Source organism: Pelmatolapia mariae, linkage group LG14, assembly GCF_036321145.2.
Source record: "Pelmatolapia mariae isolate MD_Pm_ZW linkage group LG14, Pm_UMD_F_2, whole genome shotgun sequence".
NCBI lineage: Eukaryota > Metazoa > Chordata > Actinopteri > Cichliformes > Cichlidae > Pelmatolapia > Pelmatolapia mariae.
The window spans coordinates 27,482,581-27,504,659 of record NC_086239.1 but is presented as its reverse complement, the minus strand read 5'-3'; the positions used below and the strand labels follow the sequence as shown (position 1 = coordinate 27,504,659).

Here is a 22,079-nt window from a genome sequence, read left to right as displayed (position 1 = left end):
CACTGTTACATATTTGTTTCACAAACATGTTGCTCTTGGAAATGGATCAATTTACACGCAAGCTGTTTATTGTTAGTTAACTTGAATTCTGAGGCAGAATACGAGTCCCTCCACAGCACAATGCGCTCTCAGTGCTTTTTTCCCTTTTTTTAAAAATTTGTACATTGCACAACAGGAGTTTTGTTGTTTTTGTTTGAGGCATTTTCAATGCCAGTGTTTAGCTAGCTTAACAAACACTGCGCATTTGTTTCTTAATTAAGGAAAATGGTCACAAGACATTCACTTTCAATGTAAGTCTTCGTTTCTTCTTATTAAAGATGGCAGACGCGGTGTCTTCGTTTACAGTTTTTGGGAAGTCCACAAGCAAATAGTAAAGATCCTCCACCTCCAGTAAGACGTCATCCTGCAGAGAAAAATACATCCAGTGTGCTACTAAGGCTTGCTACAGGTCGATTATGTATTTCTTATGACATCCAGCTACGCACTGACACACACTGGATTCTAAAGTGCTTCGTTATAACTGTTCAAGGGAGTGTGTAACCACTAACCTTGGACATGCTCAGCTGGCACTCTGACATGGAACAAACCATTGGCAGCTCCACCGTCAGTTCCACGCTGTCAGGAACTCCTGCTGCATCGGTCTTCACCTCGAGTCGATACTCTGGCTTCTGAGGCTCTACAGAAGCGGCTGAGATGACCTGGATCAAATCCTTCTTTATTTTCTCTGCAGGCCTACAGATAATTTGAGGAGCAGAGTCCTCTTGGTTTTCTGATTGTAGGGAGGAGATGTGCTGCAGGAGGGCAGCTGGTGTCTGACCAGCTGTAAAAAAAAAAAAAAAAAAAAAAGGACTATGGATTATCAGGAAAATTGTTTTAGGAGGTGAAAGGAGAGTGGGTAAAGAGCATGGGTTCAACATAAAGTGCTTATCAAAGCTTGTCAGGGTTGACAGACTTATTGCATTACCTGTGTTGGGTTGTTTGGGGGCACTGGACAACTTCTGAAATCCAAGCCGGCGGTGCATCTCATCTGGGCTACTATTTGGGCTACTGTTGACAACTCTGTACTCCTGCGATAACGTCATCCCAAGCTGCTTCTGGGCAAAGCTCAGGGCCAGCATATAGACCTGGTTAATCTCTGCTTTGTTCTCCCTACTTTCCTGCAGCAACACAGGATTTAATGCCACATCCAGCACAGTATACCAGTCTGTAAAGGAAAAAGTATGACTTTCTTGCTTGTGTCATGTAATACAAATGGCAGGTCTGCAGCTTGACACACACCTTGATCTTCATTTGTGCCTGTTTCCAGTTTTCCAGTGTACACTGGTAAAGGCCTGCTGGTATCCTGAGGCGCAGGCACACGTTTCCAGCCGCATATGTTGATGTACAGCAGGCCTTTCTTTGGTTTCTGTCACAGAAACACAGTGCTATCAAAAGGATCTGTCAAAACAAACTCAATTTCAAAGTTCTAAGTGGATAAAAGTCTAGCATCTTTGCAGAGTGAAGAAAAAGCCTGTGTTTCTCGTGCAGCCTGTGCATTTTAGGATATATAAAGCAAGCACAGCTTACAGCTCCTCAGCAGAAATATTTTTAGGTTATTACTTTACTCTTGGTTGGATAAAAACAAGAAATGTGATGACAAAGCTTTCACAGCTTGTAATGGACTATACTAATTAATAGGACTAGAAGTTATAATCCCTGTCAGTATAACACAGACCTGAGTGGGTTGTTTGCTGCTGACCATATGGGTATGTATCTATCAGTGCGACACATCATCAGCTTTGTACCCCAGCTTCATAGTGCATTTCCGTAATTTCTCACAAGATGCCCTCAGCCAAAGCAGAACCACCACAGGCTGATCAGACCTGGGTGTATTTCACATGGCACCCACCAGTAATTTGGCAAGCCACACTGTCTCCTTCTGCTTCAGCCAGCCCCTGTGACTACGTTCTTTTGGCAACAGTGGCAAGCTTTTTGATTAACTTGTACTAGGCTTCCTTTCCTGATGCCTACTTCCTTCGTCAGTCTTACTGTGGAGCTGGCTGCAAAGCCCCTACAGCCCACTTACACTGAATGGACCTCCACTTTCCAGCCTTGGTCCTCTTCCTCAGCTTGCTCACGCTTTCTTCTTGTCATATGCCTTATTGATTGCATCCTCACAAGGGACAATCAGTTCTACAGTGAACACAGACTGGGAGGAACTGGACCAGAGAACCAGACCTGGGTGCAGGTTGATTTCAAGTGTAAAGGTATTTCAGAAAGATAGGGCTTGACATGGTATTTCTCACCTTCCCAGATGAAGGTTGTTTGTTGCAGAAAGGTGGCTTTAACTTCTAATGAGCTGCAGTTAGTCTATACTCTCCTGACTAATAGCTACCGACAAGTTAGTTGGTTATGTCACCAAGTATATCCTCCATGTGTTAGACTGCTTTTGCAGCCCACCAGGATGTGTTTGAGGGTTGCAAACAAGTGACAGACTGCTGGAGTGAGCAGTACATCATATGTGGGCTGTTTTGTTTTCATATTCCATAGCTCACTACATTTGATTGTTCTTCGTTTTATGCCTTCCCGCATCATTCAGCGGCCTTGTTGAGGTTAGGGGACTGCTGTTGCACATCTAGTTGATTCCTGGCAGTCCCCCTCCTCCACCATCAGATGCCTGCATTACTGGGGTGAGCCTTTTGCGGATTAGGTGATGTTCCCAATCCAAATTCTCCTGTAATGTAATTTCTTGTACCAATGACAGGACCTGAGACACTGAATCTTTTTTTTTTTTTTCTGATGATGGGTACTGAGCTGTATCCTACATTTTCTGATATGACAGTTAACTTTCCCTAATTTATGTTTGAATTTAGAGTATTCATTTATGTTTTGGAGGAATAAAGGTGGGCTTCCTTTCTAGCTGAACCAAAGAATGTGATGAGTAACACCTGTATGGACCACAGTATGGAGTGGGGCCTACACAGGAAGGAGCCTTCACGAATGAAACTCACCAGTATTTCAGTGCAGAGGCAGGAGTCCAGCTCGGGCGGCGCTCTGAACTCAGCTCCTTCCTTCATCTGTTTCTCTATAAGCGTACGGTAGGCTGCAGGGTCATTTTCAGAGAGATCATCCAGCATGGACCACAGTTTGCTCATCTGCTGCAAAATATCCTCTGTACTGCCAGTGGAGCACATGTTAAGGTAACTGTCGTACTTTTATTACCAACTCTAGCTAGTTAGCAGAAAAAGTTTGTGCGTCAGAAAACCAGCCGGTCAGCAGTGTTATAGAGGAGGCCGTGTTATAGAAACACCTTAAATAGTCGACAAATATGGAGCAGTATCACACAAATATAAAACCCCCCCAACTAATTACGTTCTGTAGCTCATTGCTAACACTAGCTAGGCCAATGTTGTCAGTTGCCATAGAAACTATATGAAACGTAACACTGTTGCCACCAGGCGGTGAGATGCGGAACTGCGGCTCAGAAACCACACATGACAATAAGAAGCATAATTTATTTTCAATACATGAAAAACATAACGTAAAAATGCATGTTGATGTTTTCAGTCTGTCTTTATGTGTACATTATATAACTGACATGTAAAATAAAAAGTATCATGTATAACTGTAGTTTTCTAACGTTTCCACCAGTTTCATCAGAAGCTTCCTTCTTTTTGTTGTATTTCATGAGCCCTCCTCAGTAATTCTGCAAAAATAAGGAAAGAATTAATATTAGAAATCGCTGTTCTGTTTTACAGTTTCCATCTCAATCCGGCTGAAAATACAAAAAGAAAGAAATTCAAATAGCGGCATGGATGAAACTAATTAGCGCTTTCTGCAGTGTAGTGATATAAGAATTTATTGTAATATTTTAGATAAGTAAAAGAATTATCCCTGTAAAAAAAAAAAGTATTCCATGATATGTAAATATCCTCCGTTCAAAGAGTTGTTACCAGCAGGGTACTTCTACAAAAACAAATGACCTATTTCACAGGCTTGCTTTGATGCATTTCTCTCTACATAATGTTTTAAAACTGGCAAAAGTGGAGCTAACTTTAAAAAAATATATATATATAATGAAATTATAATTAAGCTGATCATGTGTTTTGCATGTATTTTTTAACTATCGAGATCAATAAAGAAGTATCGAATGATACTAAACCTCTGTGCTGTCCTGTAAATAGTTATTGTCCACTGTAGAATTTAAAAATGCTGTTTACCTCTATCATCTCATAGATCCAGCCCAAGAATTTGGCCACTTTGGTGTAAACTCCAGGATGATTGGGCTCAGCACAGCCTGTTCCCCAGCTGACGACTCCCACCAGCCTCCATACGTTGTCATCCTGGCAAACCAGAGGGCCCCCACTGTCCCCCTGGAGAGGTAGACCCAAACACTGTTCACTGCATCTACTCATAAAAGAGAAGCTAAATCTAGTGGTCAAAACAAGCCTCTGACCTGACATGCGTCCACTTTTCCCTCTGTGTAGCCAGCACATAGCATCCGTGCTGTGATCTCTCCATTGTACATGCAGGAGCTGTTACATTTCTTTGTGCTTATTATTGGGACTGGCGCCTCTTTCAGGGTGTCGGGTGAATGAACTACGAGTGAAAGTTTCAATTTAGGACTGCTCCACTAACATACTTGGCTCACTCTGTCACCATTTGAGTATGGATTAGATTTGTAGCAGAGATGCATTTGTTTAAGAGCAGAGCATTGTAGTAACATCTTACCCCCGTCGGGTTGTGTGTATCCCCATCCAGAAATCCAGCACTGTGTTCCTCCTGGAAGGTCATAGTCGTACTGAGGCAGGCAGATGGGCCTGATTGTGTCTAGTCAAAAGGAGGAATTTTGCCTCTTAATACATTTAAATAGTTACAAGAGACATTAAGTTGTACTGCGAATATGGTTGGATTCATAAGTCATGTTAAGGAGTGTTATAAAACCACCCTTCACTGAGACATGTGTTTTACCATGTTTAGACTTCAGTGTTTGTCACGAGAAAGCTGTTTTCTCTTTAGTCTACGCTGACATCAAATCAAAGCTGAAGAACAAGGAAGCTTTTATGATAGAGAAGCCAACTGTGATCCTGTATACAACATAAAGAAAGTTGTCTCCCACTGAGATCAGAGCAAACAGAAAGGTAGCAGCCATACAAACTCACAGAATAACTTAAATATAACCGAATCTACATAAAATGCATTGTGTACAAAAATAGCCCTGCGTCTCTCTCATTGGATTCTATATGATGGCCTGGTTTTTTGTTTTTTTGTTTTTTTACACTGTACAGTATTTGCATATTTATGTATTCTGTCCTTTGGAAGCTACATCTGTAATTCGGTTCATTTTTATTTATGTAAATTCAAAACAATAGTCATTTCAAGGCTCCTTATGTTGTAAGGTAAAGAAGAAACAAAATTACAAAGACAGACCTAAAGATCCCTCAGGAGCCAGGAAGGAGAATAAATTTCAATGTTTCAAAACATCTGGAGGCGGTGCTTTAATTGTTGCTGAGACTGTAAGCTTATGTGTGAACAGCTGATTTTGTGAGATGTTAAAGATATTGGGAGCCTTTTCATTTGAAGTGTATATCACTTGTTATGATTAGAAAAATTAGCATAGCAATACCACTTATATTGTTTATGATAAATTGTTATTAGCATTTTTTTGTGTGTGTGTGTTTTTTTTAAGAGTGCTGCGATGAGACTGACCTGAGAAATTGAATGGGGTTCGCAGCTTCATCAGTGCTATATCGCTGTCGTGGGTCCTGTGGTTGTAGTTCTTGTTGTAGATGATCTTCTCCACCGCGTATCCTGCATGCTGAGCTGTTTTAGCAGAGCTGCGGGTCACAATGCCAGCATAGACCACCCAGCTGGATATCTGAGGTAGCCTGTAGCTGACATTTGGGAAAAGAAAAGAGAGAGTAGATACTGATACTGCTACACCGGTACAGCTGTTAATGACTGATTATTATCCTTCATCGTGGCTCCAACCTCTGACCTTTAGTACTTGTCAGGTCAGCAGTCTTACTTGTGTACACAGTGGGCAGCTGTGACTACCCATTGACTGGTGATGATGGAGCCTCCGCAGGTGTGACGGTTGCTGTAGTAAAGGCTGACCTGCCAGGGCCACCTGCCCAGCGTGGCCTCCACGCCCCCGATTATCCTGGGTAGCTTTGCTCGTGTGCCACACTCTAGAGATCCATTCATCAAAATGAAACGAAATTGGGTTGTTCAGAAAAAGCAGCAGCAGACGCCATCATTCATTCTGCTCCCACATAAAGCTTTTGTACAAAAACACTACTGGCCTTTGTGCGAGGCGCAAACTCAAATTAAAAGTTAAGTTTAATTTGCTCACCAAAACACTGCAAAGCGATAACCTTCCCTGTGATACAACTCCTCCTAAATGAAAATAAATTGGGTAACTAATGATGCATAATTAATGTATTAGCGGACGCAATTTTCCCTGCACCATTATGAGTGTGATGTCCTCTGACAGATTGCCTTACCTGAACTGCCACATATTTTCCAGGCTGCTCTTTTGTTCTGAGGTAATTTGTATGAAGCCGTCAGTGTAGTTTGGCCCGATATCAGTAAGGTTCACTCCTTTATGCTTGGTCAGTCTGGTAAGGGAACATTTGAAAAATGGGTGGGAGTGAGTATTAAGATAATTTAGTCTCATGAGGTGTGAAGCAAGATTGTAAATGAGGTATTAATAGATCATAAATAAGGCGAGCCTTCAACCTAAAATTAAACCAAGTTAGAGAATGGGCTCTCAGCTTTTTTAAATAGTGCTATAAAGAAGCAGCGTGTGATCCTCGCAGGACTGCGGGAAAGCATCACCTCAGATAACCCAGCTGTCTGCAGACCAGTGTTCCCAGCGAAGAGTTCCACCTCTCATAGCACACTGGAAGCCAGGTGGGCAGCTTCCCCAGCTGGATCTCCAGGAGGGAGTTCTCGGGACTGATTCTGTAAAACACTGAACCTGATTGATTGAAAATCCCTCCAGAGACAAGCTCTCAGTCAACGTTTATGATCAAGCCTCTTCTATGAGTGGGAAATGATTAGGGAAAACACAAGTATCTATGCTAATGTAGTCAGTAGAAACAGATCATTATGTGTGATGTTTTCATGTCGGTCAATGGGCATCTCTCAGGAGTGAAGAGAAGACAACAAGTAGCAGCTGCTGAATTTTAATTTTTGTTACTATTCAATTAAGAAACACTTCAGAGGTGACCCATGACCTGATATAATGAAGTACATACAATAAGCTAAGCAGCCACACATTAACGTGCTGCATTATAATTCATAAAACAGTGAAAGAAACGCTACCACGAGGGAGTACACACAGACCTTTCCGCGAGTCAGATACGGAAATATCCTCCGTCACATTGCAGAAGGATGTCTCCTTTGTGTCCCCAAGCCCCACTGGACTTTGGGAGGACGATGGCCTCAGCAAAAGTTTGACTAAAAGTGGATTAAAAGAGATAATCTTTTAATCAGGCTGCAAAATGGGCAGCAAAACATTGTTGATTTTTCCTAATATTACCAGATTATCTGAATGAGAACCCAAAACAGACCAGCGTCTGGGACAGCAATAAAATGTCATTAAATATTGTTCATTTCTATCTGCAAATCCAGCTAATTAGAAAACAGCTAATTAAAAAAAATATTCATTTTTCAAAATGCGTTTTCTCTATCTTAACTTGAATGTTGTCGCGTGTTTCCATCAAATTTGAGAGACTTCAATGCAGTAAATAAAAAATCTAAATTGGGGCAGCTGAGCCCAACATTGCCCTGATTTTTAGCTGGTGATTATAGTAAGGCTCCAAAAACACAAACCATTTAATGAATAATTAATTTTTCATGTTGTCCATTAAAATTGTTTGACAGTCCATTAAAAAAAGTATCAGTTTACTTACACCAGAAGTCTGAATCAGTGAAATATCATTTCAATGCAATGATTTGCCCAACAATAAAAATGTGTGTTTAACTACTAGCTATACAAAGACATGTGAAAAGTTTACATTTTCTTAAAATATATTCTCACTTGATTTTAAAAGTTCTGATGAGAGCAACAAAACCCTGGGAAAGTTGTGTAAGACTAGATGAGGAAAAAAAAAACTTGAGAGGAAGATCTCACAGCTGATTAGTTTAATGAGTAACATGATTGGGGATAAAAGAGCATTCCAGAGAGGCTGACTCTTTCAGAAGAAGAGAGACGGGTTCACAACTCTGTGGGCAAATAGTTCAACAACTTCAGTGTAATGATTCTCAGTCTAAAACTGCAAAGGACTTAAGGAATGAGGTATCTGCTGCACATAATATCATTAAAAGGTTCAGAGAATCTAAATAAATGTATGGAAAAGGGTTAAACAAAAACAATCTTGAGTTGCTTGAACTGCATTAAAAGCTGGTTAAAATAAAAATCAGTGAATGGGCTCAGTAACACTCAGGTATCCGCAAGTACAAGCTAAAAGATGAAGAAATGCCTCACGGTTCTGTGGGTCCGAGCTCATTCGAGATGGACTGAGGCAAATTCTGTGGAAAACTCTTTTGTAGTCTGACTAATTAAAAATCTGAGATTGTTTCTAAAAACCATTTTCCTCTGAGCTAAAGAGGAGAGGGACCAATGCACATCAATGCACAGCTAAAATGCCAGCATCTGTAATGGTATGGGGATCCATTAGTGGACATGACGTGCGTAAAAGGCACCGTTATTGCTGCATGCAGAGAAGACTTAGAGGTTTTAGAGTAGCATATGCTGTCATGCAGCATAACAATGCAACAGTGTGGTTTTCAGTTAAGATTTATGCGTGTTTCAGCAAGACAATGCCAACCCACATTCTACACATATTACAACCTCATGGTTCTGTGATATGAGTGCAGACTTGTCAGCCAATTAAATCACTTAGTAAAACATTTAGGTACCAGGACTAAAGCTATTGGTCTCCTCGGTGTTGTTAACACAAAAAAAATGATGCAGCCTGATCCCAAATTTTCTGAAACATGCTGGCATGTACTAATTTAAACTGCTGTTTAATTTGTTTTTGCGAGTATTGCATTCTGGTGTCATTTACAGCATTCCAACTAAAGATGTCTCCGTGAGCTTTTCAAAACTTTGACAAGCAGCTCCTGCTGTATATGTATCAAGAAAATAATTGAACCTTTCAAATGCTAATGTAGGATTCAATAAGCTCTGTCTAAATTTACATTGACCTTAAGATTCACAGGCGTTTCAGTATCTCAAACTGGGCCGTTTGCGCATTCATTTCCACTTCCTGTTTCTTACTGAGCTCATTTAGAGATTCTTTCACAGACACAATGACTCACCTAGAAACCAGACACCTACAACTAATCCTCCGAGAAGTCCGACTGCACACACCGCTGCCAGCAGCCTCACCAGCCTGTGAGCTAAAGCAACAGTTAATACTGGAGTTAATGCTTGTTGAGCTCCGATGGGAGCCGAGAGAAACTGTTAAATGTCAGCTGTTAGATATTGCACACAGATGCACAGCACAGACACAGTTAGATTTATTCAACACTAAATCTACAGGCTAGGCTTTCACAAGAAAGCGCTGCTGTACATCTTGGCACTGCATTGCAGATGTTGTGCAACAGTACAAAGTCTCATTATTCCATTTAAAGCAACGTGTTAGTGTTGTTTTTTTCTTTTTTGCACAAATGGAGCAAGATTGTTATTGAAGTCTGATGTCTGATGCCCATCGGGCGCTGCACTGCTGGAGCTTACCTTGAGTAGTAGACTGAAATCCTTTTAACCAGCCTTGCACTCCTTTGGCCCCTGCAACTCCTGCTGTTTTCTCAGAGTGAAAAGGATGACTGACAGCCACTGGGTTTTCAATCACTGATAATGTGTCTCCATCAAGACTCTGCAAGAACCCCAGTGGACATGTCAGACCTCAACTTCCATTCTATTCTTATTTCATAAAGTTTTGCTAAGTTTGCTTACTCAGGACAAAAACTGTGTTCTGACCATTTGCTCATCAGCAAGAGTCTGCCTGTCACGCTCTGTCAGGTTTAATTAAGAGGACAGATGTTTTTTAACACTGACCGGTCCAGATGTATGAAGCCAGATTTGTACAGGTGTGTGTCACCTTTCTTCCTGGGTGATTAAAGTATAATGAGCTTGTTCAAGTTATTTTTCTATGCATTGAACTACACTTTATAATATGAGGCTGTGTTTTCTGTTTGTATTTTCAGAGATTTTTTTTATTACTTTGATGTCTGAGCGTCTGTGTGTGATTGTGGAAGTAGCATCTGCTTCTAAAAGCAACATATTGAGAGCACTGCAGTAATTATAATAAAGCTCTCCATAAATGTGAGATGCAGACTTGGAATTATACAATTACAGCACACAGTCAGTCTAAATAAATCCCATACCATCTGCTGTCATGTAACACTATGGTGTTTGACGCAAGCTAAACATGTAATTTTGGATATGTAGTTTTTGTAGTCCAGGACTGGGGGCGGTTTCAGAAATATAGATTTAGATAAACCTGTACTGTGCAAAGAAGCGTTGTCTATTTTAAGCATGACTGTGGCACAGTGAATTCTGGTTAAATTAAAACTTTTATCAAGCTCCATTTACCCCGGCAGAAAATGTTTGGATTAAACAGACGTTTTACCACTGATGCCCCTGATTGATACCATGGTGTTAGTGTTGGGCTTACGTTTGGGCTAAGGTGTAATTTCAGTTAGACTAATCTATGAGTAAACAAGACTGGTTTCAGAAAGTATCTTTGTGAGACCAGTCCCCGATGAGACATTTCATACGGCATTAGGTCAACAGGCACATTATTTAGAAAGAGAGGAAGCATTAGAAGGGGACAAACTGCTGTTTGAGTAGTTCGAAGAGAAGGGTCTAGGTGTAAAGAGGAGGTAACAGTTATGTTGTTGTCAGGCATGCATACATTAGACGTACATTAGGAAAGGTGTAGTGAATGTCGAGTTCCCCTTTTCTTACCATGTTTTCCTTGCATACAGTCCTGAAGAAGAGTCAGCAGTGTCCGTGCTCATCTGTAGGCCTGCGCTCGTGGTGCAAAGGTCTGTCTCGCTCGCAGTCGATGCACCATTTGCCATTTAACAGAATGCAACTCTGGATTTTCCCTTCACAAAGAGACAATGAGGTCAGCAGCGGTGGCACAGAATGAAGCTGTTGTTTGTCCGGGGGAGGTGGGGGTCGTGGGGCCTGTGGAAGCAAGCTGAAACGGGTCTTTGTAGGAGGGGAGCATCTCCAGCGAGATGCGAGGTAACACTTTTCACCTGTGCCAAAAGATTGTCTATTTTCACCCGAGACACGTTATTACCTGGCAGTTTGTAGGTTCTGAGAAAAGGTCATTATTGGAGATTGTTGAAAAGTCTCATATCACGTCAATCCGCATGATTTGAAATCCAAAGCTATCATCTCAGCACTCAAGAACAAAATGAAGTCTGTTCTGTCTGCCTGCTGACAGATTAGACTTTCTCTTCTCTCTTCACTTTTTAACTGACACGCCGTCAATTTTTTTCCTTGTTTTTCTGTATTTTAAACATCTTCTTTGTGTTATTAGGTGATTAGAAGTGACCCCAATGACTCGTTTATTCCGAAAATAGATGAAATAGTTAACAGCGGTGATGAAGAAGACGTGAACTGTTTGAAGAGGGTGAGAAAATATCTCGAACTCTCTCGGAGAGGACCTCAGAGCCCGCCATTAATTCATTTCCTGAAGAGACATTAAATTCCTATTCCGAGGATACGGTGAATTAGACTTGTGTAGCTAAAAGAGCATTTGATACAGGAGTTCCTTATTTCTATCATATGGATGGTATGGGATTAGAGTCCAGGTGAAGCGAATGACTGCCAGGAAGAAAATTCCTCCTCGTCTGACTGTCAAGGCCAAATCCAAAAGATGACCCACATCTACTCGGCTCATCTAACAGGTGTCATATGGAATTATTTGGAAATCAAACACAGAGAAATGAGCATAGCGGCAGCACCGTAAATTGCATGTAATGGAACCGCAGCTGAAATTCATATTGGTAGGGCTGTGAGGTTAATAATATTTGATGATATTAGCGTTGAGCTGAATTGTTCTATTGCAGACTCAAACAAGAGCGAGGAGAGCGTAGCTGCTGTTTGGTAATTTTCACAGGGATTTCATGTCTCCCTCTTCTGGTGAAATTTGTTTTCTCAGACAGCCGAGTAAACAGTGATTTATATAGCTGCCATTCACTTGTGAGAAACTGTTTGCGAAGATGAATGAAGCCATTTTCAGTCAGGGATATGCACCTGCATTTGTTTATGTGCTTTGTTTTCTTGCATGCATCCTCCTTTTTGTTTTTTTGCTTCTTCTGGTGCTACAATATGCAGTCTATGAACTAGCTACAGTACGAAAATAGCTTCTGCTTTCATACTTTCAGACTATTTTATAACATATCATTTAATGGAAGTTTTCCATTGTTCTGTTTTTCCATGTTTGAAAGTAATAGACACATAGAATTTATTTAATCCCAAAGTGGGGAAATTCACTTGTTACAGTAGCTCAAGGGATGGGAAGAAAAGTGAATTAGAGCTATACTGGAAAAATAAAAATAGAAAGAAAAAATAGATAAATAAATAAGAAAAATGAGTGTACAAAAAAGCCAAAATACTATGCTGTGTGCAGATGGTTACTATATACACCCAGGTAATTATTGTTATTAGTATTATTTGTATATGTACATAAAGTGCAGTGGGAGTGATAATGATACACATGTATTTTAGCTAGTATTTATCCTGCGTGGATATTTTTACAGTCTGGCTGCTGTCGGGATGAAGGACCTGCGATAGCGCTCTGTCCTGCACCATGACTGTGACAGTCTGCTGCTGAAGGAGCTGCTCAGGGCCTCCGCAGTCTCATGCAGGGGCTGAGAAGTGTTGCCCATAATGGACTTCAGCTTGGCTAACATCCTCCTCTCACCCACCTACTCTAAGTTATAATAATAATAATAATTTAAATAACAAGGAAAATGGTCTGGAAATATCTGTACCACTGCTTTCTTGTTTTTTTACTCGTATGGATCTGTTAAGAGCACAAAGAGCAAACTGTCAGATTCCAGTTGAGGTGTTGTTGTAGCTCTGTGTTCTGTTTTTGCTGGTTGTGTCTAATGTATCAGTAGTTGTTAAGAAGGATAAAGCGTGGCCGTTAACTTTGATAATGGCGAAGTCGTTAAGAACATTTGTGAAGCGAACATGCGATCTGATCTGATGCTTGACAGAAATGTTTCAAACCAACCGCCTAATATGCTGAGGGATCATTTTCTTTATCCACAATCCATTGTTCTGCCACCAGACGCATGCTTTGCCATCAGGATATATTAAGTGGATATGTAGTTGTTGTTTTTTTTTTAAGGACTTTATTCCATTTTTTAAATTCTTTTCTTTTAACTGTGAGGTTTTGCTGTTACAGTTGCTTCTGTTATCTCAAATCTCAAAAGATTCTTCTTCTTCTGGCTGCTCCCTGTTTTCTGCCTGAATATTACCTTATCCCTTTCATCCTCTTTGTCACACCAACCTGTCCTTCTTCACTTCATCCATGAATCCCATCTTCCTTTTGCATCCATATTCAACATCCTTTACCCAGTATATCCACTATCCCTCCTCTGTTCCTGTCCAAACCATCTCAACCTTTCCTCTAACCTTGTGTTTTTTAAACTGCTCCACCTCAGCTGTCCCTCTGATACACTCATTTCTAACCCTGCCCATTCTGGTCACTCTCATCAAAAACCCTCTGATCTTCAGCTCTGCCACCTGTCGTCTTGTTAGCACCATTGTCTCCAAACCATACATCTTAGCAGGTCTCGCTACCATCTTGGAAACCTGCCCTTTCACTCTTCTGTCACAAATCACCCCTGACACTCATCTCCACCCACTCCACCCTGCCAGCACTCTCTTCTTCACCTCTCTTATGCGGTTTCTGTTACTTCAGATGGACCTTCACTCCCTCTGCTCGTTCTATCTTCGCCTTTCCACCTACTCCCTCTCATTCACACACATGTATTCTGCCTTGTTTCTACTTACTTTCATTCTTATTCTCTTCGGTGCATACCTCCACCTCTTCGGGCTCTCTTCCACCTGTTCTCTACTCTCACTATAGATCGCAGTGTCATCTCCAAATGTCATAGTCCACAGAGGCGTCTGCCTGACCTCATCTGTCAACCTGTCCATCACCACTACAAACAAGAAGGGACTCAGAGACGCTCCCTAATGTAATCCCACCACCACCTTGGACCCATCTGTCACTCCAACTGGATTGTCCCAATGTCCCGCACCAACTTCAAATACTTCACTGCTCCTGATTTCCACAGTAGTATCACACTTCCTCTCTTGACACCTCATCATATGTTTTTTCTTGATCCACAAAGACAAAGTGCAATTCCATGTTTATCCATTTTTGTTAAACTTTTGTAACAGTTAGTCAAGACATGATAATAAACAGGAAACACGCCTCTGATAAACAGATCTTTTATTATAAAAATATAATCTCAATCACCAAAAGTTAAAGCTTCAAAGTGATATGAAGCTGAATCGACTTTCCTTTTTAAAACTATTTAAAAAATAATGATAATAACAATAATAATAAACACCATAATGATTCGATTAATGTCTCAGTTGTCATATAAACACCTCGACCACAACAAAACTAGATCAATAACGGATCATGACAACCTGGGTAGAACCTGGCTCATGCATCTCTCCGTCAGGAATTTAAATTTATTAAGACCCCCTCACCCCCACCAATGCGCCCACAACAATAACAGTAGTCCCAGTGTTGACCACATTCATTCATTTATTCATGTATCACAGTGTGAGGCTCCACTGTGAGGACGCTGGCTGCTGCCCAGCTTGGAGCTGCATCTATCTCTCTCTCTGCTCTGAAGGGGTGGGGGTTGTCTTTCTGCTCGGTGCACTGAGATTTGATCAGCCCCACTCTTATCTCAGCCATTAGTATGTGTGCCTCTGTCCAATGTCCAGATCTTGAACATCAGATGCGGTCCCCACTCGGAAATCCCACAGTAGGTTCTAACTGAGCAGAAGAGAGGGATTGCTTTTTTTTGGGCAGCTTTTGTCTCAACTGCTCTCCCCCCACCCCCCAAAGTCCAGCCTACCAAGGCATTTAAAAACAAACTGTTTATGTGGGCTGTCAAGAGTGTTGTGCCAATAATGCTTTTGGCTGTGACCCCTCAGCAGAGACGAACATTAAAGGTTTGAGTGCGCACAGACCCAGGAAGGGAAGTGTGGAGCTTGTTAAGGACTCAATCCAAAATGCAGCTGTGCGTGTGTGCGTGCGTGCGTGCGTGTGCGTGTATTAAACACACCTCCACAGATGTGTCAGGCACTTCTTGATTAACACCACCTGCCACATTTCCAGTGTGTACCTTTGTGTTTTGTTCCTAAAGTAAGACTTATTTAAAGGAGCAGAGATAAATGAGAAAATTTATATCACTCTATCTGTCAGATAAATGGGAGGCTAAAAATAGGAGACAGTGAGATTGGCTCCACATAAAGACTGGAAACAACGGCGAGAAATTGTAAACCTGGCTTTCTTTCCAAAATCTTCCTCCGTGCATTACAAAAATAGCATGTTTTATCTTTAAAACTTTTGGAAGTAGTATATAAAGCTTTTATAGATGCTGTAATAATCGGGGGAGAAGGTGACAAATTGGTCCAAGTCTCCTTCAACTGGATTAAGATCTGGTGACTGAGAATAGCATAGCACATCATTCACATCGTTTCATACTCACGACACCATTCAGTTGCCCCTCTTATTCTTTGACAGGGAACATTGTCGTCCTGGAGGAGACCACTTCCAACAGGATAGAAATTTTCATAATAGGATAAAGGTGATCACGCAGAACAGTGTTGTACTGATTTGGGGTCAGGTTTTTTCCTGGGTATCTTAAACATAATTAAGAATCTTGCTACGAGGATGAAATAAAGAAAGACAGAACATGAATGTTGAATCATTGATTGTGTAGAATACATGGATCTTTACAAAATTTTGCATCTACAGTATGCAGAAATGTGTAGCATCGAGGCAGAATGATAAGAAGGCAAAGAGGAGAAAATTGGGCTATCTGGTAAAATATGCACATTAATTCAGATTTCTCCAATTTTGTAAAAAAGAAAAAAAAAAGAAAAAAAGGAGACAGGTTTTCTTATAAGCCTGGAGCTTCATGCAGTTATTCAGCCAGCATTTGAGATGATGGAGCAGTCTTTTTCCACTTGAACAGCAAAGTAGGGTGGAGGAAGCCTCAGCTAAACATGGCAGTCGCAGGGGTAGGATCAGTAAGTGTGCCACAAGCATCTGAGAGGGCCTAAAAACCACGGGCCAAAAATCCTCCTCCTGCAGACAGGTCCAAAGCATCGGGCTCTGCGGGGGCATCGGATGAATATATTCAGAAATTACTGAACTGAACCTTAACTTTGCTAAAGCATGCCTGTTGGCTCTGTGCGTCTGCAGTGTCATAGCACAATCACATGTTGCCACTGTAAGCCGCACAGGTAATGAGGCAGCACGAGGTGAGGGCAGGGTTTTAAATCCCCAGTGGCCACACACACACACACACACACACTTACTTCTACTGTCAGCTTTTCGCTCCCTCTGTGCTTCGATAATTGTACTGCTCTACTGGCTGCCAGTGAGCTCTGCCTTCTGTGGAGCAGTAAATCCTCTGAGCTCTGAGCCCTTCCCGCAGCCAAAGCTGGATGTGAACTGTAGTAACACACTGCCCTCTTGTGATAGAGTTGAAGACCTCCATTTAGGATCCACTAAGGATAAGCTTGCAGTTAAATCAACGTAAAAGCTGGATTAATTCTTGTGTAAAGTAATATCCGTATGCAAAGTGATAATAAATGCAGGAAGATTACTTTCTCAGTCCGATTCCTTGGCCTTTCCTGTATATTAAATGTATAGGAAGTCACAGTAGGAATGCCACAAGCTCCTTTATAAAGCTCCGGTGTCTGTGGCTTTTATAGTTAAATTTCAGATTTGAGGTTTTGTTGTGCAACATATTGTAATTACAGGACAATGCATTTATGACAGGTTTAAGCGTGAGTATGGCCTCATCATGCTCTCTAAATGGTATGCAGCGTGCAGTCTGTATTGAAAGTGGCAGGATGAATAAATAGCTGTCATGTATGTGTTTGTATCTTGTCTTGTAGAGGCTAATGATAGTGAGAGTGGGTAAAAGCAGAGATGCTCCTCACCAGATGGCGGGTAATGCGGCTTGCTTTAGCTGCCCACCACGCTCACTCTAATTAAACAGAGGAGATTACATTAACACTGCTCCCACTCAATCTGCTCCTCCACTGAGCGTGGCCTTGGACTGACGACGGAGGTGGAGGGGTTAGGGAGGTGATTGTCATTTTTTTTTTTTTCGAGGCAAACTTGTGCATTTGCTTTTAAAGCTAAATTATTTTCCAGGAAATTAAAGTTAGATAAGGTTAGAAAGACCAGATTCACAGAGGAAAAAATAAAAACATCCACCTGTTACCCATGAGCAAGGCAGTCAGACCACCCCATCTGCTCTTCTGAAATGGAAAACAAAACTAATAACCACTGAATGAATCATAAAGCATATTATAAACATAATACATACATTTTTAATAAATGGAATAAAATCATTTTGTCACTAAATATTTAAATCCAGTCAGTACCTGAATTAATAAAAGAAGATTAAGTACTAATAAAATTACACATGGTCGTCTCTTCTAAAATTGCAGTTTGATTTACTAATTGAGGTTATTTGATCGCCCATTGGTGGCTGAACTTTCTGATAATGCACCTGGCTGGCTCTCAACCTTTCAATTTCTTATCAAAAACATGTATTCCAGTATTTTAATAGTACCACTTTAATGTGCATTTTCACACTGAAAAATAAGTAACTGGACATCCACCAGAAAGTCTAAAAGTTTCTCGTGCTGTTGTTGCAGCATTAATTCATGAACAACAGAGTTCGCATGTGGCACAGAGCTGACTGATGCGGAGCTGTCTGTCAGTTAGGAGCGGTGAACCAAATAACAATGTAAATCAAGTAATTTACCTGAGGTATATCAAAGGTAGCTGGTTTTCCAGCAGCTGGTTTCAGTCAATAAAGCAGGAATATGCAGGAAAACTAGGAATTGATAAATGAGCTGGTAGATGGAGGATAACGAGTCTTGAGGATGTTTAAAAAAAAGAAGGAGCCAACACCATCAGAAAAAAACTGGCTCATCCCAAGGACGAAACACCCAGCACAAGCTAAACAGCTTATTATATTCCGTGCAGTGAGGAATCCTCAGACTTATACATAGAAGAAACTAAACAGTTACTCCACAATAGCATGGGACAGCATAGATGACTCTGCAACAGTCAGCTGTACACCCGGACCTAAAGGACAAAGACGTCTGTGGAAGATGGCAATCTTCAAATTTGGACCAAGAGGACTGATGATTTGACAGACTACTAAAGAAGGCCATCTATGTCTACTGTGAATGACCATTATTTAACAGAGGTGATGGCTTATGGCAGACCTTCCCAAAGTGTGGGGCCCGCCCCCTAGGGGGGGCGCAGAGCCATTGCAGGGGGGGCGCGGTATGAAAGGGGGGGGGACAAAACGCTTGGAGACTGCTAGCACGGGGCGCCTACAGAAACGCAAAGCAGGAGATGAAGCATAGCTGAATATGTTTCCAAACCAACTTCATTCTAAGCCAAAGACTAGAAAATATGATGAAGCATATCTGCCCTTTGGTTTCACCACGTGCCAAGGTAGGTCTCCCCTGCATAATTGGTTTCCCCTTCGTTGGGAGCACGCGCTGGGTTCTTCACATCATGGACAAACAGTATCCTACATTCTTGATTTTTAGTTCACAAACACTTGTTGTAATGACTAACTACTCCTGACATTTTGGAGATGTTAGCTCTTTTATACAGTAAAGTTACAGTGGGATACAAATAATATCAGGCTGATCCTGCCACGATTTGTTCCCTCGGTTCAAATCCCGGACAAACAGTATCCCACAGTTGTTTATGTTTTTAAACCCATTTTGCACAGAGAGGCATTTTTTGAAAAATGTATTGATAGCAATGTTTAATATTATTACACAGGAAAAAAAACAACTACATGTAAAATAATTACACCATGACGCCTCTGCCTTTCTAAATGGAGGGACAGTAACTGCCTGTGTTTATGTAAGCGTGTAAAACCTGCAGATAGTCAGATTAACAGTATTGTGTCTCTATCTGCCATTCTGCAGTTCATCTCATGTAAACAATAACGTGGCGCACAGCGTGACGTGAAAAAAGGCACATACCTTTCACATTGCGTGAGGAACTCTGTATTCCTCGTCCACACGTAAACGCAAAAAAGGAGTTTTAAAAAATCTCCGTTTTCGGTGATTCGAAACGCCGTTTACGTGTGGACGGAACAGCTGCGTTTTCAAAAATACCCGTGTAGGTGCGGACGTAGCGTAAAAGAGTTAGTAGTTTATTTTCTTACTACCTGTAATTTATTGCAGATTACATGTATTTGCTTAATTGTTTACTAAATGTTGGAGGTGTGAAATAAACCGCAATGGAGCAAAATATGGGTGTGTGTGGTTGGAGGATGTGTTTGTGCGTGCGCGTGCGCGCGTGCACGCGCGGGAGGGAGGGGGGCGCGAACATTTTTTTGTAAAACAAAGGGGGGCCCAGCAAAAAAAGTTTGGGAACCACTGGCTTATGGTACCTACAGTGCGCTGTTGAGGGCCGTCCCAGGCACTTCAGCCTCCACTCACACCTTGCCTCAGGTGACCTCAGTAGGTCACATGATGGATTGGGCAAAGTCACAGTGGTTTCAGCACTGTTTGTTCCTCCTGTTCATTTCTGGTTTTTGAATTTATCAGTAAGAGAATCACAATCATCATCTCAGTATAAGAAATAATACCATCAATGTAAGGACTCACAAATGTCAGCAAATACCTGGAGGGAGACTGATGAAACTAGTCAAATGGATGTGATTGAATGTTGAAAGAAGTGGACAAATACTTTTGGCCCTGAAAAAAAAAAAAGCTAATAGAAAAAAATATTTTTCTATCAGCTGGCACCACATGTGAAACTTAGGGTAATTACAGTAACGGTAATTGGAGCACACTTAAGCATAAATGTGGACAACGATGCAAGCCCTTATGTAGGTTACATCGTAGACTCTACAAAGGCTCCACGCAGAAGTCCAAATCAGGCATCTGCCCCTGGTGATGGTAATGAACCATGCTTTTTTTTCCACACCTTGGTTCATATGATGCCTCACATGTGGACCTTCACTAGGGGTTAAATACCCTGGACTCTCCACAATTTGTTTGTAGAACGCAAGAAACCTTGCGAGATGTGAAACGTCTTTACAAACCTAAACAAGTCCAGTTGCCTTCTTTTTTGAATTAACAATGATTAACAGATCACTTAAAGACCCTAACCGCAGAGCATTCACAACAAGATGCAAACCACTGGTATGCTTGAAAAACAGAAAAACTAGATGGAGTTGGCAAAAACACACAAAGAAACCAGCACAGACCTGGAAAATCATCAACCCCTGTCAGAATGATGGAAAGTGAAAAGTTTGGAGGGAAAAAATGGCAACAGCTCATGACAAAAAAAAAATCTCATCTATCAAACGCTGTACGTTTGCTATTGTTTGGGCATGTATGGGTAGTAGTGGAACTGCCACACTGGCATTTATTGATGTGTTCACTGCTGATGCAAGCAAAAGATAAAAGGTCTTTACAGGATAGTCCTGTGTACTCGGGCACAGTCAAAGGTACCACAACTCATTAAACAACATTTCAGCGATCAAAAAAGTTTTCAAGGTCAAGAGGTCAACCCAAGTCAGTAACTTGATCTCAGTCTGATTTAGCTGTATTCTCCTGTATTCCACTAAAGGCAGAAAGACCCAGTTAGCACGAGATGAAAATAGAAACCCTGGAAGAGCATCACCAGAGGAGACAGTTTATTAATATCATAAGATTTATTTATCTTAGTGATTAGATTAAAAATCAGTTTTTTTAAAAAGAGAGACTTGACCAAAAGGATAGCAGACAATGTAATGGTTTTAATAGGCAGAGACGCAAATGCAACTATCACACTACATAAAACACAATATCCAGATCTCCTGCAATAAAAGATAAAGGTCGAAACGGTTACAGTCTGAAAGTTGTTTCTTGTTGATAGGTTGCCAGTCCATGAAAGGGCTACCACAAAGAGAGACACAATAATTCACTCACCCTCACTACCGATTTGGAATCATCATTATCCTAACATGCATGTCTTTGGCCTGAGGAAACAGGCACAGGAAGAATATGTAAAGTTCTCTGGAAAAGGCCTCTGGCTAACCACTGCACTACCGTTCAATTTGCTATCCCACACAGTTCTTTTTACAGAGGACTGTCTGCAGTCCTGTGAAAAACTAAGCGCACAAGATCATTCAGTAGCTTGCAGAACCACCTTTAGCAGCAATAACTTGAAGTAATCGTTTTCTGTATGACTTTATCATTTTCTCCCGTTGCCATGGATGAATTTTGAGCCACTCTTTTTACAGCCTTGCTTCAGCTCATTGAAGTTTGCAGCCAAAGCGCTTCAATCATGCTGAAGTTTGAACTTTGGCTGGGAAATTGCAACACCTTGATTCTTTTCTTTTTCATTGTGTTGTTGTGCGACTCATTTGGGACAAGCTTTAGCTGTTGGACAGACGGCTTCATATTTGACTCTAGAATATTTTGGTATACAGAGGACTTCATGGTCGACTTAATGACTGCAAGGTGCCCAGGTCCCATGGCTGCAAAACAAGCCTGAATAATCACCCCTTTACTACTCTGCTTTACATCTGAGGAGTTTGTGCTGATATGTTGTGTTTGGTTTTTGCCAAGGTGCAAAAACCACTGTGCATTATGGTAAAACATCACCACTTTGGTCTTCTCAGTATAAAGGACATTGTTCCAGAAGTCTCCGGTTTTGTTCAGATGTAACTTTGCAAACCTTGGCTGTGCCGTTGTGTTATTTTTAGAGAGAATTTGCTGAGATGTCCACTGCTGGGAATATTGATCCATTGTGTTA

At 41.2% G+C, this 22,079-nt stretch overlaps 2 protein-coding genes across 4 annotated transcripts; both read right to left on the bottom strand.

Moving 5' to 3' along the window:
- Positions 1-268: 268 nt before the first annotated feature.
- Positions 269-3,173, bottom strand: pih1d2 (PIH1 domain containing 2). Its single transcript, XM_063494265.1, has 5 exons — positions 2,991-3,173; positions 1,279-1,405; positions 965-1,204; positions 549-820; positions 269-403 (listed from the first exon to the last, which is right to left on the bottom strand). Exons 1-5 carry the CDS (start codon positions 3,171-3,173, stop codon positions 269-271), a joined length of 957 nt encoding a protein of 318 aa, XP_063350335.1.
- A 360-nt stretch (positions 3,174-3,533) lies between these two features.
- Positions 3,534-11,061, bottom strand: tmprss5 (transmembrane serine protease 5). 3 transcript variants are annotated; one of them, XM_063494194.1, is made up of 13 exons: positions 10,961-11,061; positions 9,728-9,866; positions 9,310-9,390; positions 7,330-7,443; positions 6,820-6,961; positions 6,486-6,599; positions 6,335-6,378; positions 6,008-6,170; positions 5,689-5,873; positions 4,711-4,809; positions 4,436-4,578; positions 4,200-4,352; positions 3,534-3,685 (listed from the first exon to the last, which is right to left on the bottom strand). In XM_063494194.1, the coding sequence occupies exons 1-13, from the start codon at positions 10,961-10,963 to the stop codon at positions 3,677-3,679; spliced, it is 1,389 nt and encodes a 462-aa protein (XP_063350264.1). In that variant the 5' UTR covers positions 10,964-11,061; the 3' UTR covers positions 3,534-3,676. The 3 variants fall into 3 exon arrangements, with proteins under 3 accessions (XP_063350264.1, XP_063350265.1, XP_063350266.1); XM_063494195.1 differs by having other exon boundaries at positions 6,820-6,955; XM_063494196.1 differs by lacking the exon at positions 9,310-9,390.
- Positions 11,062-22,079: the final 11,018 nt, after the last annotated feature.